We start from the raw sequence: 21,717 nt of genomic DNA on the forward strand, positions 1-21,717 counted from the left end.
GGAGGGCCTGAGGGGAGCGGCAGTGGGAGTGCTTGGCTCGCTTGGACTCCTGCTCGGCCATCTGTCCCGTGGGTGACAGCGAGAGGGACAGCGAGGGTGCTTGGGGACCCTTCCTCACATGCTGGATGGCGTTATGCTTCCTGTCTCCCTTGGTAATTCATGCTTTAGTGACTTAAGTCACTTGTTCATCACATGGACATTTTTGTCAGCCTGTGGCTGTGTTCACCAGACCCAAACTCAGGTTTGCTCTGGTCACTGGAGGAAGTGGGTTCTTGGCTGAAAGTAGCTCTTTGTGTCTGAAAGGGCAGTTCCCAGCCTCTAGGAGCACCGCTGCTGGACCTGACCCTCCCTTTTTACGGCTCTCTCGTTAGGTCTCATGTTGCGGTGACCAGCAGTGCACGTGGCTGCCAGCTCCCATGAACACTTTCTCCACCCGGTCGCTGGCCCTGAGTATCAGTTCCTGTTCTGGCGCTCTGGTTGCTGTCCGCTATGCCTGGACCACGTGGCCTTGTGAATATAAGCTGTGTCCCCTCTACCACCCCAGCAGCACCCTGCCAGCTCCTCCCTTCACTGCTTTCATGGCAGACCAGATGCCTGGATCTCACAGCAGGGTTGCTAAATGATGCAGTATGACCACAGGCACAAGTATGGATCCCTTAGAAGTGGGCATTTAGGAGTTTAAATGATGACAACAGTTGCTTTTAAAGGAATTAATAGAAACTTGTTGGACATTTCCCAGTGAGCACAAGGCTGTTTCTATATTTTAAGATGAGTCAGGGCTGGTAGATAATGAAATGCCTTCCTTTTGTCCTCCAGTTCAGGTTTCCCCAACCTCTGGGCCATGGACCAGTACCAGTCCCGGCCTGACTGGCCAGTACCAGGAACTGGGCCACACAGGAGGAGATGAGCTTTAATGTCATGCACTTGAACCATCTCAAAACCATCCCCCTCCTGTGGAAAAATTGTCTTCCACGAAACTGGTCCCTGGTGCCAAAAAGGTTGGGAACAGCTGCTCTGGTTAGGCTGGTTGTCCATATTGGTCTCACGCCAGACTACAAACAAATCAAACCTCAGTGTCATTCACTTCCTTCTAATTGGGGTGAAACACCTGGCTGGCCCACAAGGCCTTGCAGGTCTTCCCAGCCTTGTTTCTGCAATTCCAGGTGTGGGGGGGACGAAGTGTTGGATGTGACACTCCACGCCAAAAGCAGTTCTGCTCTTTCGGTCTGAGTAGCGGCAGTGTGAATGCTGAGGGTTAGCAAGGCAGAACCACGTGTATGCCTCAGGGGAGGTGCAGAGGGCCGGCCCCAGGAACAGAGAAAAGGCAAGGCTGTGGTAACAAAGACACCCCGGTTGCCAGCAGCAGGTCTGGGGGGATCACAAGCTTAGAAAGAATGTGACTCTGGAGGTCACTGATGGGCAAACAGATCATTACAGTTAAGTAGAAATCTCAGGCTCTTTAAAGTTAAGAGTTTTAACTCTAAAAAGGATATCCAGATGGAAGAAAAAAGGGAGGCTGAAAGTAAAGCTTCTTGATGAGCATTGAGAAAAGTAACCCTCATGGGAAAAATGTGGAAGAGGGCTTTTGTGTGAGCTTTTAAGAATCGTATTTATTGCCCTGGCTGGCGTAGCTCAGTGGATTGATCGCGGGCCTGCGAAGCAAAGGATCGTGGTTCGATTCCCAGTCAGGGCACATGCCTGGGTTGCAGGCCAGTTCCCAGTGGGGGACACATGAGAGGCAACCACACATGGATATTTCTCTCCCTCTCTCCTTCCCTTCCCCCCAAAATAAATAAAATATTAAAAAAAGAATCGTATTTATTGGTTTATTAAAAACAGTTAACAGCACTTGGTAATTGTGTGTTGCCTATTAGAAGTTAGAAATAAAAGTATACAGTCACGCGCTGCTTGACAGGGACACAGTGTGAGCAGCTCATCACTTGGCGGTTTTTGTCACACAAACATCACAGGTGCACGCACACAAACCTGGGTGGCACTGCCTGTCTGCTGCACCTGGGCTGTTACTGTCCTAAAGATCGTTGGCAGTTTACAGTGGTGTTTGTGTGCCTGAATATATCTAAGCACAGGAGAGGTACAGTAAAATCAGGGTATAGGGTAAGAACAGGGCACCTGTAGGGGGCACTCACCATGAATGGGGCTGGCAGGACCGGAAGTCGCTCTGGGTGAGGCAGTGCAGGAAGTGGTGCCTGTGAAGGCTGAGGGCATTCCTGCTCACTGCTGTCACCGTCACGAACACTGTGCTCTTAGGCTACTCTGAATTTATGTAAAAATGTTTTCTTCCATAGTAAATTAACCTGGGTTTACTGAAACTCTTTACTTTATAAACTAGACTGAGCCAAGAAGCTGAGGTCCCTTTTATCTCCAATAACCTAGTGCATAGTGTGAAAAATGAGGTTTGGGGAGTGGACATACTAATGAAAAGTCATGTAAAAGTTGATTTAATGGTTGAAAAATTTATTTTTAATAGTTGACTACTTTAAAACATTTTGTGGGAACTCAGCTTATTTCCCAAATGAAATAACATTTTACTGTTTAAAAATATTATACTTATAATTACTGTAGATGATTTGGACACTAACAAAACTATAAGCAAGTACAAAATAACCCCAAATCCATCATTTGGAGAAACAGTATTTTGGTGAACACTCACTTGATTTGTCTGGGTTGTATTGCACACACCACATTAGGTATCACTTTGTAATCTGTGCTTTTCATTTATTCCAGCAAAATAATTTTCCTGTCAAACTGCATACAGATTTGAATGTTTTGTTTTGTGGGAGCCCCATGCTTTAACCAACTGCCTATTCGTGGACTTAGAGGTTTTCTCCCACTTTTTCACTATTAAATGAATAGTGTGATAATTGCTACTTGCAAACATCGTACCACACTTAATTTCCTTAGGACTCTTAATGTGCAGTAACAGTTTTAAGGATAAATATGTTTACAATTGTGATACCTACAGCTTCACCCTCTCAGGGGTCCAACAGTTTCTATTCCCACCCAGGTACAGTTCCGTTTTTTATCTCATTCTCATTGATACTGCATGTGGTGAAATTTAAGAAATAAATCCCTAACAATCCAGTTGATGACAATATATGGCACTGTTTTGCAAGTTATTAAAAATGATACATAAGAAAAACGTTTGATATTCCATGTGTCCCCATACATGTGAACACGTGTGCTATTTACACACACACACACACACACACACACACACACACACACACTGTATTTGATACAAAGTTTTAGCCTTCTGGCACATGATGCATTCCAATGTAGTCTGATTACTTTAATTTTAAAAGATGTACATCTTGACTCCCTCAGTTTCAGAACGACAAATGGGTTCTTTCTGTTCTAGGAAAGCTACTAAGTGAATATTCTTTTTTTAAGATTTTATTTATTTATCTTTAGAGGGGAAGGGAAGGAGGGAGAGAAAAATCAATGTATGGTTGCCTCTTGAGCGTTCCCTGCTGGGACCTGGCCTGCAACCCAGGCATGTGCCCTGACTGGGAATCGAACCGCGATCGTGTGGTTCGCAGGCCTGCGCTCAATCCACTGAGCTACACGAGCCAGGGCGAAAAGTGAGTATTTTTTAATAAGAGTAAATAGCACACTAACCTATTAAACCATTTTAAAATGTCTTTCTTAAAATAAAGCTTTCTTTTAATATGTGATTTACTCAAGCTGTAACAGAATGGAAAAGTATTTTCTATATGATAAAGGCAGCATATATCATTTCTGTGTTAAGTACAGATATGTTCAGGCAACTCACAGAGAAAAAAGAAAAATATTAAAATATCAACAGCTCTGAGTAATACCCTTTCCACCCTTGATTTACCATAATCCAAATCATGTTTTTGCACTGTAAAAGCTTAGTTATAAAAAGACTATAATTAAGAGACATAAAATTAATGTTACTTCAGCTTCTGATACTTTATAGTGACCAGTATGGGGCGCTCTAAATGCTGCTGCCCAAGCTCCTCCCCAGGCCGGCCAGATTCGTTCCTCTAAAACAGCAATCCCATTTGCGTTGTCCCCAGCTGGCAGCTGTGAGCTGTAGCACAGTGACAGTCCAGTTCTCACTTTTCCTTCCCCGGTCTTCTCCTCCTGGGGCCTTCTGTCCCGTCCCACTGCAGCCAGCCCTGGTACTAGGATGGACACTCCCTGCGATGCCCTCACTGCCCGTCTAGCCAGCGGCTATGGTCAGGATTAGACGATGTGATAAGCCCCCACCTTAATGCCACACACAGGGTCCAGATAATTCAGTTGTACTGAATGCAGAGTTGTCACACAGTTAATGAAATGACAGGGTGAGCCTGTGAGGGAGGCTGGGAGTGGATGCCCAGTCCTACCTAAATGTTATCATGCAGTTTCAAGTACTTAGTTAACAGCACATCTCTGGTAAGAAACCACAAAGAGGATGTAGAAAGTGTTTAGAGAACCTTTTGCTCCCCTTGGAGAATTGGTGAAATGTGAAGGGACAAAGTGTGCCTCCAGCTTGGGGATGAGCAGGATTTGATTTCCACGATACTGACACAGAAATAAAACAGCTGCTTGGGGTACAGGGGCTGGGGCTTAACAGTCCTTGAAGTAGGATCAGAATCAAGGATAGAAGGTTGTCAGAACTGTACTGACTCCTTCCTGAGTCAGCAGCCATTTCTTACTCTGGTTAATAAAGGGTTTAGGTTTACCTGAGGCAGAACGAGGCAAAACAGATTATATCTGATGACAAGATGAAAATAAGTAGAATTGTCGAGAAATTTATTACTAAAAATAAAGCAGGTGAAGTTTTTCTCAAGGAAAACTGTCACCATGGGAAGCTCCACAACAAAATGTGTTAATCATTTCTTCTGACCTGCTGCCTCTTTCCATATAGTGTAAGTTTTAGATTAAGTTAAAAAAATTGTCATGATGAAAATGCTGCGGTGTCTGACCCCTTCTCATTCAGTCTAGAGACCGAGTTGGGCTGCACTGCGCTGGAGACTTCAAGTGCTCCAGGTGATTTTCTACCAAGGGCTCGTGCGTCAGGAACACGGGTTGGTAAGAAGACACAAAAGCTGCAGGCTGAAGCTCCGGGAGGTCCAAGGATCCTGGAAAAAATTCCTTAAGTTCCAGTGTTGTCTGGCAATCTCAGGAGACTGGTCAGATTCACGTATGTTCTTTCAAATCCTTAACACCCTTGCATCTGTCAGCCCAATTTCACCCTTGTTTCACAAGACAGGACAATTCTTTTACAATGAAGATATTTACTTTCACTGTGTTTCAAGTAGATTAAGTGACTTGCCTAGAGTTATGTAGTATATCAGGCAGAGAGTGGGAATTTTAGTTCTTTCTCATTCCCAGTTCAGAACTCTGCCGATATGACTGCTGTGCTGATACCCCAGCTACCCCATCCATTTACAGTAGGGAATCTGTGGGATACAGGTGGGACTGAGACTGTGACCTGATCCCCTTTACCCCACCAAGAATCTTAGTCTCGCACAGCAAATTTGCCCCTGGAGTTCCACTTAGGTCTTAACTTCAGGAGAAAATGAAAAACCTTAGTTTCTCAGTGGGCCCTGCCTTACTGTTATGATCCCAGCTGTGCCCTGTGACTTCTGTGAGGACTGCTGGAGAGCCACACAGGGCAGTGGGTTCTCTTGGCTCGGGACTCTCCAGGATCAGAGCAGCAAAAGCTTGTACCTCTGCCCAGACATCTGGGGTACTCAGCTATGGATGAAGAGGGGAGGGCAGCCTAAATATGGTCAGTTTTCAAACCAGAAGATAACATTAAACGATACCTTGTAGCATGGGATCAGTATGATCTTCATCAAAGGTCTGTCTCTGAAAGGCTTCAAAGCTTATAGCTGCCTCACTCTCTAGCAGGCCTTGGGGTGGCTGCCCATCTCCAGGTTTGCACACATCAAATTTCACCCACTGGTAACTGCAGGACCAAAGGGAACCGTTATCAAGAGCTGTTAGCCACAACCCATTTTTTTCTAGAGCGCTCTCCAATATATACCTAAAACACATTTAAACAGTAACAATAAAACCTTTAAAAAAACAGATAGGCTTCTTTAGTGGCACATTATTCTGCAAGACTTCCTTTTGCTGTCATGGGGCACACAGAAAACGGTAATTATGGTATGGTGGGAAACTGGCTTCTGCTCGCCTGTGCAGAGGACTGAGGCAATACGCAGGCACAGCGGTCAAGAAACAAGCATCCTTTGTGCACAGGAGCGGCTCAGTAAGCATACGAACGAACCAAACAGTTTATGTCCCTGGCCTGCGATTGTACAGCACCTCTCAAGGGAGTGGATCTGACCATACTTACTTGACACATTTTCGAGCTCCTGGGCAACTCTGTATCAGGTTGTGGATGGTTGGATGAGAAAACCCAAAAAAGTCAGCTCCAGATGGAAGCACATTAGACACTGGTTTTCCCCTGGATGGGAGAGGGAGAATTTTAATTCGAGAGCTCAGAGGGAGATGAGAATGGGTTTTGGGCTGGAACGTGGGCACGAACAGCCACAGAGAGGCTTCTTGGCTTGGATCCTCTGGAGACCTCAGTTGCTGCAACAGCCCAACAGCCGGGTGATGAAAGAAAGCCTTCTGTACGGTAAGAGATCTCCGCTCACTGCAGCAGGATAAAAGGTCTCACTGTAGCTGTACCCAAAGTGGTCTGTCTGTCTGTCTTCAAGCTGCTGGCCAACTTACGCAGTAGCACTTACTGCCGTGAGCAGTTCTGCATGACAGGCCTCTGCAGAAGAGCTGATGATGGCGTTCTGCGGGTCATCTTCAGGAACAATTTCAAACTGAGGAAGACAAAGGAGCTATGAGAGCAACCTTCCAGGAAGGAGAGAGGAACTCATACTGTCCTGTAATTGTTCTTCAGTCTGGAACGTGAAGGTGATGTATACCACACTAGCAGGTGGGTACAGTTTCCTACGGTGCCATTAAAAATTCAAATAAATCCAAGGAAACAAAGTCCTTCGACTCTTTCAATTCTATGTTTCCTGGCCTGACTGCTCTCCAGAGGTCAACACTGACCTGGTTCCATACCTCTCCAGACCCGTTTCAATCCACTTACTTAGGTCTCTAAATACAAAAGCAAATGGTATCTTACACACCAATGACATCATTCTCCAAGTAATCTCGGGTTAACCTTATAATATCTCATGGGCCATTTTGACGGCAAGTCCCCTTTTCAATTCATTTTCTGTATTTTTTGAGTTGCAGAATACCTTAACTATTTATAACAATTTATAAATGATTCAGTCAAAATTATACTGAGAAATTTTTGCCAAGACAGTTTTTGTAGTAAGTGCTTTCTAGCCAACTTAATTCTTTGACAAGTTTTCTATCAAGTTCAGTAAGATTTTTGCGAAGAAAAATACCTGAGGTTGCACACCACCATCCTTGATCTGACAGGTATACAGACACTTCTGGTCTGGGTGTTTCATGCTGGCGTAGATTCGAGTACTGCAGAAGCCCACAGGGTAGATGGCACTCTCATCATGGAAGCCAGGACGGTCGGTGATGATCTACAAAAAAGATTCCCCCAACCTGCAGATGAAGTCACCGGAGAATCCAGAAGCCCCATGTGCCACAGGTAGCCTTTGAAGCCACTTGGGCTACAAAGAGTGACGCAAGTCACAGAAAGTGTGTAGGCTGTATGGCAGACCAAACTGACCTGGCTCCTAGGGCCTGGAGATTTCCTGGTGTTGGTCTGGAACAGCGAGTGCTGCTACTACTGGGAACGGGAGGGAAGGCTCGACCCCATTCCCACCTTTCTGAAGCTCCTCTCTATGTATCACTGGTCTCACTCACCTCCCCCAGGCTATATACTGTTAGACCCCCCAGTCCGATGGGGAACACAGGCCGTCCTGAGGGATCCAGGGCAATGGGCTGAACCAGCTTGCGAGCACCTCCCTCCATTTTCTTTTTCTTGGATGTTTTCTTCAGAACTGAAACGCAAATCTGGGGTCACCCACCTTAGGCCCCTCCCAGTGCTAAGGGGAAGGGGAAAATTTACAGGTAAATGCTAAGAGCAATAAGCCAATCCTGGCTCTACACACACTGAATGGGCACACAGGACTTTACCCCAAAGCCCCGAGGATCGTTCTAAGCCACCCACCCAGCAATAACCAATTTGAGTATCACTGCTTAGGACCCAAAAGTCTTACACTTTTTAAGGCCTCTTACTTCACACACCAGAAATTTCTCAAGATGGCAATATGCTCCAAAGGCCACCTAGCTCATCTTCCTGCCTCTAGCAAAGAGTGAACTGAAGGCAGCCTAGAGAACTGGGGATAGGGAAGGTGGAAGCCTTAGTCTGCTCCCTGTGCATTTAACCAGGTCTAACTGGCATTCCTCCACTCGAAATGGCTCGGACACACTTGTTTACCAAGGGCTATTAGGGCTGCTTAAGGACTGGCTGAGAGTTTAAGCATGGCCATGGCAGTGTGAGTCCACCAGTTAGTATCAGGTCTTTATCAACAGGCACTGAGCTGCCGGCACAACTGATATCCCTTCCAGGTACCTTCCAGTTTGTTGTTCTCTTTGCCTTTTTCTTTTTTCTCCTTCTTGGATTTCTTCCCAAATGGCTCCTCGGCTCCAGTGCTAGGCCCAGAAATGGGCCCAGCTCCCTGTAGAGTCCCCACAGAGCTGGCCACACCATAAGCCAGGGGCAAACTGGAGCTGTGGGGAGGAGCTGTGGGCTGTACTTCCCCTTCAGTTAGAGCCTGAAGCTGGAGGAGCTTCTTTAGCAAGTACCTGAGGTTAGGAAGGAAAGGAAGCAGAGGTATGAGCTTCCATTTTATCTCAAGCCAATGTTTTACTTAAGTACTGGGAAAAGTCAAAACTATGTACAAGATTATTACACTTATAAAAATAACATTCTTACTGGACCCTGAGAATAATGAAAGTCCAGAGGGCAATACTCTAGAGGCGAAGGATAAAGAATTGTAGTGTGTCTCTTTGCACCTGGAGAATGGCTGTAACTTGAGGTTGGGAGGTGTCAAACTTCTGAAAGACGTGCACCATGAACTGCATATGCACACATACATACCCTTGGGCTTTGCACAGACTAGGACATACTGAACACAAATTTGCAGGATGAGAGACAGGTTATTTTATAACTGGGGAGTTCTATTATTCGATTACTTATTAGTTGTGGCAAGAGGGCTTCATCAGAGAGATGAATAGAGAGCTGTCTCATCACTGATCTAATGCAGCTACGATAAGTGGGAGCTGACACCACAGGCTGTTTCTCTGTGCTTGCTCAGCGGCCAGCAGGCTGTGCAGTGCACAAAAACCCACTGGAGAGCAATGCCCGGAGCAGTACAGCGTATCAGTCACCAAAACTGTGACTGTAAACACAAAATGAACTCAGCTCACCGTCTTTCTTCTTTTGCTTTAAGAAATTTTTCCTCAAGACGAGCAATTTCATCACAAATAGCAGCATTTTCCTTTAAGAAAAAAAAATGAATATAATCACATAAAATGAATACAAGAGCAAAATACTATGCTGGGAAGATGAATCCTATTTCAAACGAAAGAAGTCCTTTGTTGCTAGATAAGAAGGAAGAACTAGTCCACCTTGCAAACTACAAAAGAACCTGTAGGTAACAATGGAGTCCAGTTCGACTATGTGCAGGGTAATTACAAAATTTATCAAAACTGGGGCATCTCTGAGTAAAAAAGGGGCACTATTAGTGATTATGCCAGAACTGTATGGTGGGTTAGGACTGTTCTAGGCAAACCAAGATGTGCAGTCATCCTAATTTGGGTCACCTTTGGCAGAGAAAAGGGCATCCTGCTTAAATCCATGGATGCTTAAATTCAATCCTTGTGAATATGAGGACCAGCCATGCCCAAGTACCTTGACTCTTGGGGGAGCTCTTGAAACCAGCCTAACTGGAAGCATCCCATGCAATATGAACCCTAGAGAAAGACTGGATGGAACAAAATCAACCCTAGTATGTAAAATTCTTAGACTTCCTCATCTACTTATTCAAGCACTGTCTTTCTTTACTGATGATTCAGTCTGTCTCCCAAGCAGCAGTCCTTGGGAAATGCTGCAATCTGGGTGTTCCATAGGTGGGACCTCAGACTCTGCCTGTGACTCGAAAACAATAGCCCTTTTCTTCACAAAATCTTCACATAATAATGGAACCAAACTCCTTCTAACAGTACAGGCTCCAAGCTTCATGTACCTTTGACATGTACGGAATAAAAGGTATCAAATCCTCTTAATCATAATTTTTGTATTTCTCTCCAGTGCACGCAGCAAGTGCTAAATAAATGTTTCTGGAATGAATGTGCTCATTCCCAAACTTTCCCTTATGCTTCCCCAAAAAGCTGAGAGATGTTCAAGTTCTGGGTAGAAAGACGAGGTGAGGTGGTGATTCAGACGTGGGAGGACCTTTGGGGACTCCACTCTCTATATTTCCCTGCACTGAGGCAAGCTCAGGCGAGTCAGAATATGTTAACACGGAGTGTGGGGCTGGCCAACCAGTTCATTCATTCAACACACCCAGTGTCTCTACAATAGAAAAAATGGCAGAAATACTGGGGAGACTCAAAAGGAGGTAGGTGGTAAGTTACCGAAAGCTTCCTGTATGTGTCTGTTTAGGGAAGGGGTACACAGGGCGCTTAGGAAATAGGCTGGGTGAGTGAAGTAATAAAGAAACTAGAATCGAAGAGTCTAACTTGGTGTCAGGGCTCTGACACTGTACCTTCAAGCAAATCATCTCTCTGGGATTCAGTGTTATTTTTAAAATAGTGCCCCATTCTCAGGTTCTCTTGAGAGTCGAACGTGTTTCCAAGAGTTCTGCGGTTATAACGAAAAGGGCTAAAACTTCTAGACACCAAACACTTTCCTCATTTAATCTTCACAACTCAGCAAAGTAAAAAGTCTCACAGGTAGGAAACAAAATTATAGAAATACGTAATCTGTCCAGGGGTGCCAAGGGTACAAGACTACCGAGAAGCGATGTATAACTGCGAAAACTAACACGACACTACCACTGCCATTCTGGGAAGGGGCACGGTTTGGGGAAAGATTTCGCGAATTGGGAGTGTGGAGACTGGGAAAGACCGAGACTCACAAACACCGTGGCTTTGGCGGCTTTGCGCAGCCGTAGGTACTTGAGCCGGTACTTCTCGTTCTGGCTCCGCTTCGGGGGCTTTTTCATCCTGGCCTTGGCGGACTGCGGCGCGGCCCGCGGCGAGGGGGTGAGGCAGCCCAGCAGGCTCATAACTCGGGCCCGCTGCGGGGCCTCCCGGGCGCAGCGGGCATCAGCGCCCAGCCGAGGGGCGGCGGGACGTCGGCCCCGTCGGGTCTGTGCTGGCGGACGGGACCCTGAAGAACCGACCTCTCCGAGAACACAGCCAAGGAGAGCGGCTGGAACAGAATTCCCGCAGTCAAACCCCGACCTCCCGGTACTTCGGCGTCTGCCTCGGAAGTAACTCTGACCGGAAGTTACGTCACGGCGCCGACTCGCAAAACATCCGGGTGCTGAGAGTAGGGATCGCTTCCTGTGCGACCCGGGGTAGGTAGCTGCTACGCTTGTGACCCTGACTCACGTGCCCTTACTTAGATTAGTAGTGTGATTGCTGGGCCGAGGCGGGAGCCGGCAAAAACTTTCCCCGCCGGAGTGTGACGCGCTCCCGCAGCCGACTGCAGCCGACACCAGCTTTATACACTCGGTACCCAGAGTCCTCCCTGCGCTGTAGGACGCGCTCGAACACAAGCTATGGGCTTGCTGTTTTCTTGGCTTCCTTACCTTACGGCAGCTCGCGTAAATGTTGCCGTACTGCCGTGATTTTAGTATAAGTCCGGGCTGAATAGCAAAAAGCCTCTGCTCCCGCAGGTTAGAATGTAGCAGGAAAGGTGGAAGAACTAACAAACAGCTTTAATAATACGCAAGCACAAATAGGCACTCAGTCATAGTTTGCCTGATGGCACCAAAAGTAAGTTTCTGTACCTTCACGTTTATGTGTAATCCAGGTCTATTTAAAATCAAATGAAGAGGGGAAACTTTAGGATGCAGTATTGGTGAATGCGCCCATCCAGAAGACAGAGGCTTCTTTTCTTTCTCACTGCAGTGCCGCTGGCTAGTTGAGTGAGTATCTGGGCCAACAGGTTTTTCCTCTGAAAACTGAATATACTGTAGAGTAATGGATGTGAGCGAGAGCTCTAAACTGTAAGGCACTATTTATATGAAATAAAATTAGTGTTGCAGGTTAAAAATATAGACTTCTACAGTGGCATGTGGGAATTAAGGAAAATACATACATACATAGTTATAAAATTTATGAAATTACTGGAGTAAAATCTAATACTGAATAAGTAACATAATCAGACTTCAAAAGAGGTTGAGAATCGATGTCCCAGGTATTTCATTTCTGAAAATTGTAAAAATGGTGACGGGGGTCTTGACAAAAATAGATTGAACAGAAGTCCCTTTATGCCCATCCATGTTGTAAGCGGCCCTTTGTAGGGCCTGGCTGGGTTTTAGCAGAGCAGCCCCTCCTGGTGCCGGTGTGCCCCAGCAAACACACTCAAGGCAGTCACACAAGTTCATGTATTGAAACTGCCAGGAATTTTGTCGGCCTGCAAAATATCCACACTCATGCGTTTGATACTATAGATTGGCACTTCATCTTGGACCCTGAAAACAGTTCTGATTGATCAGAAGAGGTTTGGGGTATTTTTCTTTTCTTTTGGGAACACCTATTCCCTAACTGCCAGGTTTATTGGCTGCCTAGCTGTATTTTGTCATTGCAGGCTTTGTCCTCTGACTGTTTTCATTATTCCTCTTCACACCTAGTGGGAGGAAAAGTGCTGTCATTTGTCTTAGTTTGCAAGTTGTTCAGGCCAATGGATTTCAGTGGAATTTTCATTAAAATATTTATTGTTTGTTCTTCATTAGAAATATCTCATTACAATAGGTAAAACATTTCGTGCAAATTTTTGAAAATATGGTACAAGGAGTTTAAGAATCCCTTTATGCTGTCACTTGGAACAAACCATTTTTAACATGTTGGTATGTGTGTCTTCATGCATCTTTATTATATTAAATGCTTGTGTATCATATTAAATGTTTTCATGCATCTTTATATAGAAAAAGAAAACAATGTTTTCTTTTTGTTCACTTACCAATATAATAGTCATTTTGCAACATTATTACGACTTCTTTATAATTTTAAATGGCTGCTTAATAGTTCAGTTATGGCATAGTCACTTTACATGATTATCTTCAAGTTGTTTGGCTTTTTGGTCATCAATTTCTGCAAAGTGAGTCTTTGTGCACCAAGCTTTTTCCACATAGGATTGTTTAGAGGCTGGGTTTGTGTGCCCCGAACAATGTAATATTCCTGAACAATTCATTGAGTCACTTATTTATTCAGAATAATGGTGCTTATTGTGGCAGGACGTTTAGGAGGCCTATTTAAGAGGGAAAAGGGGGGCCATATTGACACCGTGTAGTAAGTTTTATCTCAAAGGTAGGTATTGGATGATACTGCAGCACCTAGTTAGGGAAGGGGGAGGAGCTAGGGAAGGCTTCTTGAAGGAAATGTGCCTACACTTACCCTGAAGAAGAGAACAGGAGGGCATCTTGGGCAGTGGGGACAGTGCATCCAAAGGCTTAGCATCACGAGAAGCATAGGAACTTCAAGTAGTTGATTAGAGTGAAAGAGGTATGTGGAGAGGTGCAAGAGGACTGAAGTGGCGGGCTGTATCTGGATAGCAAAGGGTCTTGTGTAGCAATCTGAAGAGGTAGACCTTTACCAAAGACAAGAAGAAGCCATTAAGGAATGTTTACCTATCAGCTCCTTTGCTTGTTTTAGGTAAACTTACCCAGATTTGCCAAGAACGACATCATTTTTCTACATACCTGTGAGAAGAAGGGTATAATACGCATCTAGAAAAAGAAATAGCAGTTGAGAGACAGTTGGTATTGTAGGTGAGCGTGGCTTTTGGAGTCAGATCAAGTTTTCATTAAATACAGACACAGGGATGGGAGTTACTGCATGAGGTGGGTGATGAGTCAGAGGAGAGAGAGAAGGGGATCACCAGCACCTTACCTAAGTGGTTGCTCTTCAGTGATTGGCTGCAAGTGGATGTGTAGCCTCCCCTGGGCTATTAAAAAACACATGTAGGCCCACTAAGAATTGTGAAGGGGTCCACAGCTTGTAATCCCAGTCCTTGATTAAGTGCGTCCCAAGAGCATATCACAGGTTCCTGCCATGGGTATCTCCAGACCACTTTGCAGGCCACAGAGGGCCTGGGCAAGGTTGGTGTCTTCCACGAAGCAAGGTGGGCATATTCCTAGGATCTGAGGCCACACCAAAGGATTTTTAGGGCTTTCATATCTCTATTCTCTTACCACATTAACTCACTTGCTCTTTGGGGTAAGCTGAGTATGTATTGTAGAAGGGCCACGGAGTATTAACTATAGAAAGAAGAACCTGCCTCCATAAATAGCTTTTAGAACCTTCTTTCCTTGTAAAATGTCTAACTTTAATTTTAGTTGTAGGTTTTTTTCTATCATATTATGCTTTAGACCTAATTTTTTAGTTCTTCGACTCTTCAGCTTTAACTTTCAAATTTGTTTCCATGTGTTGACTGGATCTTCTCAGCTTTAGGATAATATGGTACAGGATATATCATTCAGCTGAATTCCAAGCTTAGCAATTTTAAAGTGGATTTTTTTTAATGTTAGTGAGTGAGGCTTGGGAGGAGGGGAAAGACTTTTACCCATAAAATTTCCCACCCCATGTTTTCTTAACTATGGGTTTTCATCAGATACTGGGTGAGTGAAGTGTTTAGGTTTTGCCGGTTCTAAGCCAGCCAGTATAGTCATGAAATCGACCACAGTGTCAATGTTGTGTTTCTGGGTGGTTGTGTCCTTCAACACACATAAAACATTCAACCAGCTAAAAGAGATGAGCTCAGAGATGTTGGCTCGGAGGAAAAGAAGGATCACATTGAGGTCATTGATGGGGCACCCCAGCATCTTTCTGCTGAGGAGGTCAAACGCTGGGAGCATCTCATAGATGGATAGGAGTCGCTTGTCCCACTGACATAGCCGTGTGAGGTTGTAGATTATCACTGGAACCAGCAGGGTGTATACTGCTATCGTGGAGAGGCTAACAATCTGGAACACAGACAGGGAGGTCAGCCTGCATGTGATGCGATCAGGGATGTGGGTCTCATCGCTTAGCAGCTCTGTCTTCACAGAACAACTGAATTCCTTTAGGAAGAAGACATCCAGGTGGAAGTGGCCAAGGTACAGGTAGGTGGCTGAGGTGAAGAGGAGCAAGAGGGAGTTCCTCAGGAGGTAGGTAGCCACTAGTGAATGTGAGCGCTGCTTACGTGCCAGGTACCGCTCAAGCAAGGGGAATTCAAAGTATCGTTCTTTCCGAGCCCTGGGTGGGGAAGAAATGAGGCAAGGTTAGGAGGGACTGTTTAGAACCATATCCTAATGGAGCTGTGTGAGAAAGTCACAGAATCTGCTTATCCAACGTGGCGTTCTCAACTCCTGAAAATCCACCTTCTCTGAGCATAACCACCCCCTCCCCAAAAGGAGGCAAGTAAGTGTATCTTAATTCTCCAAGCAATGAGTGCAATGCAGTAAAACCAGTGAGTGATCAATGAACAGTCAGTTGTCACACTGGTTTGTTTCTGTCCAGCAAGGCAGAATAAACCTCTATGCAGAAGAAGAAACCTCTTAGGAAGCAGTAAGGCTTATTAAATTAGCACTGGATGGGGAGTCTAAATAAGCATATTTTGGTTCATGGTCTGTATACTCTATGACATTTAGGCCAATCCAGTTATTTTATAAAAATAAATGTGCTAACAAGTACTTGTTGAGAGCTGTGGTGTTCAGGTACACATAAGCCAGTCTCTGTTCTGAAGACATTTACAGTCTGGCTTGTGGGGAAAGGACAGATAGGATATACAAACATAAAGTAAAAATAGCGCTCAGTTTGTTAAAATGATGAGTACAACCCATGGTAGCTGTAAATGAGGAGAGAGGATAACAGTATGGGCTGAGTGTTCAGAAACCTTTGCAGAAAACGCCGTTGCACAATCGGCCTTCAAAAGATAGAGTTCAGAAGGAGTATGTGCACCAACATGAGACACAATATGGTTTGAAATCTTAGCTCGACTGTCCCCTTGGTGGGGCCCACCCTGGCCATTCTGTCTAAAACTGCACCACTCTGCAGCCGTCCAGCTTTCCTGGTCACCCCACCCTTACCCTGCTTGACTTTTTTTCTTCAAACCACTTACTTTCTACCATATAATTTACGCATGTGTTATGACCATTCATGTCTGTTTTCTCTCAGTAGAGTGTAAGCCCCACATGGGTAGGTGTAGTTTTGTCTCCTCCCCACCTCTGCTCCGAGGTGCAAACACAGATGTGTATCTCTAAAGCACCCAGACCAGTGCCTGGTACTCATAAATGGTGGCTGACAGACTTGTCAGGAGAAAACGAGACTCCCTAGGTAGAGTGGAAAATTTCTGTCACTTGGTAGTTTGAGAAAGTGGTTGGTGACAGTGTGTGTGGAGGGCCTTGGAAAAACACTCGGAAGATCGTGGATATTCTTCTATATGCATGAGAGGAGCAATTGGGGATTTCTGAGCAGGGGAGTGGCATACGAGAGTAGTAGTTCGGAGCATTTACTCCCTTGGAGACTCTGTTCACCTGTAAACTGGAGGCAGAGCCCTTTCTCTTCTCCCTGCGCCAGTGATAGCAAGTGAATGAGATGGTGCATCAGTTTGCCCCTTGGAGAAGGTGGGTATGCGGGGGTGTCCAAACTTTGGGGGTCTTGGCTGCACTGGAAGAAGAGTTGTCTTGGCCACACATTAAATACATTGTGACACATAATCACACAAAAACTCCCCTCATAATGTAAATAAATTTACAGTTTTGGGTTGGGCTATGTTTACAGCCATCCTGGGCTGCGTGCAGTCCATGGGCCATGGGTTGGACACCCCTAGTAAAGGATAGTTTAATTTAAACATTACCCTGCAAGGAAATCACATTGATGTTTGGCGGAGTTCTTCAGAAAGGAGTGGAAGAGACAACTCACTGTTCTAGATCATCCCAGAAATCATCGGGGTCCGAGCTCTTGTGCTGGATCTTCAGCATGTGCTGCACCAGGCGGATAGAGCGGTTGTAGGATTTGTCCAGTTCGCTGATGATGAACAGCAGGTCTGAGCTGAGGGCTGGCACAGCGGCATACTGCCACAGCAGAACTGGCAGGTACATGACCATGGCCAGGGCCAGCAGGGAGTAGGGGAGGGCCTGTGGGGTGAGAGTGAGCTGAGGAGGGAGGCCCAGGGTGTTGGGGCCTTGTGGAGACAGCTCTGACTGTGGGGCTTCTGCCTCAGAAGGGCAAGAGCTGCCCCAGGCCCAGGTCGTTAGACTCTCTCTACTGACCTGGCTGAATACCGTGAGGCCCTGGAGAGAAGGGACAGTAGATCTCCACACTCCCCAGCTCCACTTTCCTGATCTGGGGTCTGTGTAGGTTCTCCAGGAAGGAGAGAGGCGAGAGGCAGAAAGAAAGGAAATGTGGAAGGGAGAGAGAAAGGAAGGAAGGAGGTGAGAGAGAGGTAGGGGATGGAGCAGGGGCTGGGTGTGTAGAGAGAGGGGGCTGTTCCCCATCCATGTCAGCCGAGGTACCTAACCAGAAATCAAGGCCAGCATGGTCACTGCATCCCAGGGGAGGGTGTCTTTGTTCTCAGTCTTCCACTTTTCTTTCTCGTCTTTGTTCTCAGTCTTCCACTTTTCTTTCTCTGTTTCAGGTTCTTATCACCAAACATCTAGAGTCCGTTAGCTAGGTCCAGCGAAAGGCCCCAACATTGCTGACCTGCATTTAGACTCTCCAGAGAAGAGGTCAAATCCCATTTCCTTTTCTTCCCCCTCTCATGAGCTACCTGAGATAAAGGACTTGTCCTTTTTTCTTCATCATACTTATCATACCTACCAGATTGGGACCACTATTCTGCCCAGAGTAAAAACTACCTGTAAAGGCTTTTAAAGCTACATTTGTGTTAGGTGCTTAACATGCATAGTTTCACTTCATGTTCACAGGGGTGCTATCAGGTAGGTACTGTTAGTGTCTCTGTTTCACAAAGAAACTGAAATGTGAAAATATTAAGTAACTTGTACAAGTTACTTGTACAAGTTACTTGTACAAGTAAGTGAATGGGAATTGGGACCCAGCGATCTGGCTTTGGAGCTTATTCCCTTATGACTGCTTGGCTATAGCTTCTCTGCACCAGGGCGCTTTGATATGGGGGGAGAGTTTGAAGAATAAGAGGGAGGACGCATATTTGGTTGCATCTAGATAGAGGGACATGGTGTGTGTGTGTAAGGGAGAGAGTTTCAGAACTAAACAAGAGAAATGTGTTGGAAAAGGTATGTTAGACTGTGAGAGAAAATTAGAACCTTTTGACACCTGTTTAAAAAATGACATTTCTTGAAAACGAACTCTTCACCCCTAGAGACTTAACTCGTTTCTGACACAAACTCCCTCTGTACTGTCCTGAACCTGTTGCCTTCCAGATCCTGCTCAAACACTTCCAGTGATAGAGACTTCGTGGCCTCTTTGCATTAGTTTTCTGGTTTTGAGCAGGATCTGGGTCCGAGAACTGTGGTGTTTTTGAGACCTTGTAAACTTGTCATAACAGCAAAATGTTATGAGTGACTTCTGACTAAATATTGTGATGTGTAAATGACTTCTGCTCCAGAACGACAATAAAGAGATCGAAAAGACATAATCCTGTGAGGACAAAGAAAGCAGGAGAAAACACAAGAGCAACAAAACACTGAAAACTGAAAAGCAGTTGTGTGACCGGGGACAGCAGTGCATGGATGGATGGGGAGTTGAGGCAGGAGCAAGTGAGCAAGCTCTTTGGCACCATAGACTGGAAAGACTTAGTTAGAGGCACCAGGTGCCTCTGAAAGTGGGTCTGAGCAAGGAATATTGAAAATCCAGCCCTGCAGTCTTTCTGCAACAGGATGCACTCAGTGACTGCCCTGCCCCTCCCCTGGTGGAAGGCCATGGTCTACTCCTCAGAAACATTAAACCAGGGAGATTCTGCACTTGGGTCCATCGAGGGCGGGGGGACCACGCTGCTGTTCTCTGCAGCCGTGTGTGCAAGAACCTGGCAGGAGTTAAATGAATACTGAATGCTGATACCACATCTGAGTTCCCACAGGGTTGGCAGCTCAGCCTGACATCCACTCCACCCTGCCCTCTCCACACAAATTAGGGATTGAGTCATTCTCCTTGGGAAAACTGGCTAGCCTGAGAGAATGAATTACAGATGCTGACATTTGACGTTTTCCCAATGAAATGGCCCAAGGGCTTTCTTTAAATGGAAGGCTGCTGGCCAGCAAGCTTCGTCCATCAGCACAAAACCTTCAATCAGGTAACAGTGAGAAACCAAACATCACCAGGCATTCGAAGAACTGAAACATGAACATCAATGGCCCACATGTGAAAGGGGAGGGTTGGCGAAGAGGAAGAAAGAAAATGTGTATGATGGTGCAGTCCAGGCCCACCCCACTCAGCCATGAAGCTGTCCTGATTGAGTCCGAGCCCACTTTACCTTATGAGGCCAGAGGGATTTCGGCTTGTACTGCCCAGGCTCACCCTGTTCATGGTGAACCAGTGAGTCCCAACAGGAACTGTCCACATAGGCCGCCTGCCGAACGCTGAAGTTACTGGGGGAGAAGCAGCTGATGGGAGACCCTGGAACAGGAATACACCTTTGAAGGAGCCCTTGGAATCCAGAGGACATTCAGCTAAAAGCTTTCTAGGAGCCGCTTCCACAGCTCTGCCAATTTGTGTACCTGGCAGGCACTTTCTTCTTCCCATGCCCAGGTTTCTGGGTCTGGCAAGCCTGTGTCGCTGTTGGATGGGCATGACAGGATAGCACTCTGCTCTTTGACTCAGGCCTGCCCATGTACCGATTTCCCTTTAGTGGGAAAAACTGGCTCTGTTTGCCAGTTTTTCTCTCTCTGAGCTCCCCCTGGACTCCCAAACAGGCGGGCAGCAGGGGTCACAGGGTGGGAAGTAGGGGTGTGTGGGGGGAAAAGGAGAAGAGGCTCCCTGCAATCTTGCAGTTTGGCACCGGAAGGCTTTCAGTTTCATGGTGAGAGAGCTGACACCTTTGGGTTCTAAAATTTAGAGGATTAATTGCCTGGATTCCTGATCCTAAGAGAAAAGGTGGACAAACAGTGCTACAAGGAAAGTGGGCTTGGAGGGGGACTCTCTCATTTTGGGTTTTCCCATCATTGTCTAGAAAGAGGCAGAAATGGGAGCCAGTTCTTCTCCCCACCCGCAGGTAAAGGGAGAGGCAGTGGGAGGTTGGCACACTTCTTTGGGAAATGTAGTAAGCTACTCGCACAGCTGGGGAAGAAAGCCGGAAATTCCAATTCTCTTTAATAGAGGGGGCAGATTTACTGAGTTAATCTTTCCCCTAGGACACTACATACACGTGTGTGTTAATGTTAGTGTATGGAGAGGAAGGAATGGGCTTACTCACCCCTGATGTGCTAAGCTCTGTTTGGCACTTAACATATATTCTTAAGTCAGCAGTCTGAGAGGTAGGGAGCAGGAAGAAGGCTCCAGGAACGTAAGAGACTTATCCAAAGCATGGATGACCAAGACCTTTTGAAGTCCTGGGTCCTCAAAAGATTATGGGGCCCCCAATCTCCTTCATCCATAAAAAATAAAAAGTTTAATTATTGCAGTGACATAAAATACATGAATACTGAAATTTAAATCTTTTTTCCCCAAAATTTTGGAAGTGACTTTCAAAAAATTTTGGTGCCTTTGCTGGTACTCTAGATTCATGCATAGTCAGCCTTTTGGGTAATGCCCAGGCCAGTCACAGCACCTAGATAATGTGGGAACTGCCTCGCTTCAGAACCTATGATATAAAGAGAGAAACAAGGTAGAGTCTCCTATACACTGGGTCTTGGAAGCCACTTACCGGAGGAGAACTCCTGGGCGAATGCCAGGGACATCAGCAACAGGGGGAAGCCCACGGCTACAAACTTGACCATGCGATCCAGGGGTAGTTCTAGGCGCAGTCCTTTGAGGTGGGGGCCCCTGCGGTTGGGCAGCAGGGCATCTGACAGCATGTACTCTGCAGCTGTGTGTGCAAGTGACATGGTGCTGCTGAGTTTTGGGGTGCACAGGCAGCAGGAGGTGTCCCGGGGTACTGAAGTGAGGAGATGACAGCTTCAAGCAGCTGGTCTTGAGCAGATAGTGCCTGCAACCCCAGCCTCATAGACATCTGTGCCAGGAGCAGGCGTTGGTTCTCTAAATAACTGGCCAGCCCCTGGGCCAGACACCTAGTAATTAGAGGGAGGCATAGCTTAGTGGGTCCTCACTAGAGGAGGGTTGGGCGTCAGCTGGGGTTGGTGCCAGGCTGTTCTCTCTGGACTGTCCTTGAGCAGATGGAGGTCGTGGCTTTATGCTGCCCTCTTATTAATAAAGTATTTTTGTTGGGGTGGTGGAGAGAAGGCAGGCTGTGTGGCCAGACCACCCCCCATGTAATTGGTGCAGATTTTGGGTGGAGATGGCTGAATTGTGTTGAAGGTGCTCATTTTGTGGTTTGGGGTGGGGATGGGGACCCCAAGACTCAGTTAGAACTGCTACTCCTACATAGTATTTGTACCAGTG

At 46.1% G+C, this 21,717-nt stretch overlaps 3 protein-coding genes across 6 annotated transcripts in view; 1 reads left to right on the top strand and 2 right to left on the bottom strand.

Moving 5' to 3' along the window:
* SIAE (sialic acid acetylesterase) overlaps positions 1-1,480 on the top strand; it is a 37,497-nt gene extending 36,017 nt beyond the window's left edge. For all 4 annotated transcript variants that reach the window (XM_037038316.1, XM_037038317.1, XM_037038319.1 and 1 more), the window contains exon 10: positions 372-1,480. In XM_037038316.1, the coding sequence (XP_036894211.1) occupies positions 372-623 (252 nt within the window). In that variant the 3' untranslated portion in view covers positions 624-1,480. The remainder of the gene's footprint in view (positions 1-371) is intronic.
* A 3,001-nt stretch (positions 1,481-4,481) lies between these two features.
* On the bottom strand, positions 4,482-11,484 carry TBRG1 (transforming growth factor beta regulator 1). Its single transcript, XM_037038320.1, has 9 exons — positions 11,112-11,484; positions 9,400-9,470; positions 8,543-8,775; positions 7,831-7,967; positions 7,398-7,544; positions 6,718-6,815; positions 6,335-6,445; positions 5,802-5,944; positions 4,482-5,111 (listed from the first exon to the last, which is right to left on the bottom strand). The coding sequence occupies exons 1-9, from the start codon at positions 11,259-11,261 to the stop codon at positions 4,966-4,968; spliced, it is 1,236 nt and encodes a 411-aa protein (XP_036894215.1). The 5' UTR covers positions 11,262-11,484; the 3' UTR covers positions 4,482-4,965.
* A 2,808-nt stretch (positions 11,485-14,292) lies between these two features.
* Positions 14,293-21,203, bottom strand: PANX3 (pannexin 3). The gene is made up of 4 exons (XM_037038321.1): positions 21,023-21,203; positions 19,634-19,776; positions 17,107-17,321; positions 14,293-15,438 (listed from the first exon to the last, which is right to left on the bottom strand). Exons 1-4 carry the CDS (start codon positions 21,201-21,203, stop codon positions 14,799-14,801), a joined length of 1,179 nt encoding a protein of 392 aa, XP_036894216.1. The 3' UTR covers positions 14,293-14,798.
* Positions 21,204-21,717: the final 514 nt, after the last annotated feature.

The sequence above is a fragment of the Sturnira hondurensis genome, unplaced genomic scaffold (assembly GCF_014824575.4).
Source record: "Sturnira hondurensis isolate 20B ecotype Veracruz unplaced genomic scaffold, ASM1482457v3 Scaffold0024152, whole genome shotgun sequence".
Lineage (NCBI taxonomy): Eukaryota > Metazoa > Chordata > Mammalia > Chiroptera > Phyllostomidae > Sturnira > Sturnira hondurensis.

Coding starts and splice junctions, on each gene's coding strand:
- PANX3 (XM_037038321.1), bottom strand. CDS start 21,203: ATGTCACTTGCACACACAGCTGCAGAGTACATGCTGTCAGATGCCCTG. Junction 19,777..21,022: donor CGCCCAGGAGTTCTCCTCCG/GTAAGTGGCTTC, acceptor TTCCTGTTCCAG/GGTCTCCCATCAGCTGCTTC. Junction 17,322..19,633: donor AATCCCTCTGGCCTCATAAG/GTAAAGTGGGCT, acceptor CTCACCCCACAG/GCCCTCCCCTACTCCCTGCT.
- TBRG1 (XM_037038320.1), bottom strand. CDS start 11,261: ATGAGCCTGCTGGGCTGCCTCACCCCCTCGCCGCGGGCCGCGCCGCAG. Junction 6,446..6,717: donor ACGGCAGTAAGTGCTACTGC/GTAAGTTGGCCA, acceptor TCTCCCATCCAG/GGGAAAACCAGTGTCTAATG. Junction 5,112..5,801: donor TACTGATCCCATGCTACAAG/GTATCGTTTAAT, acceptor AATTTTTTCCAG/GATCCTTGGACCTCCCGGAG.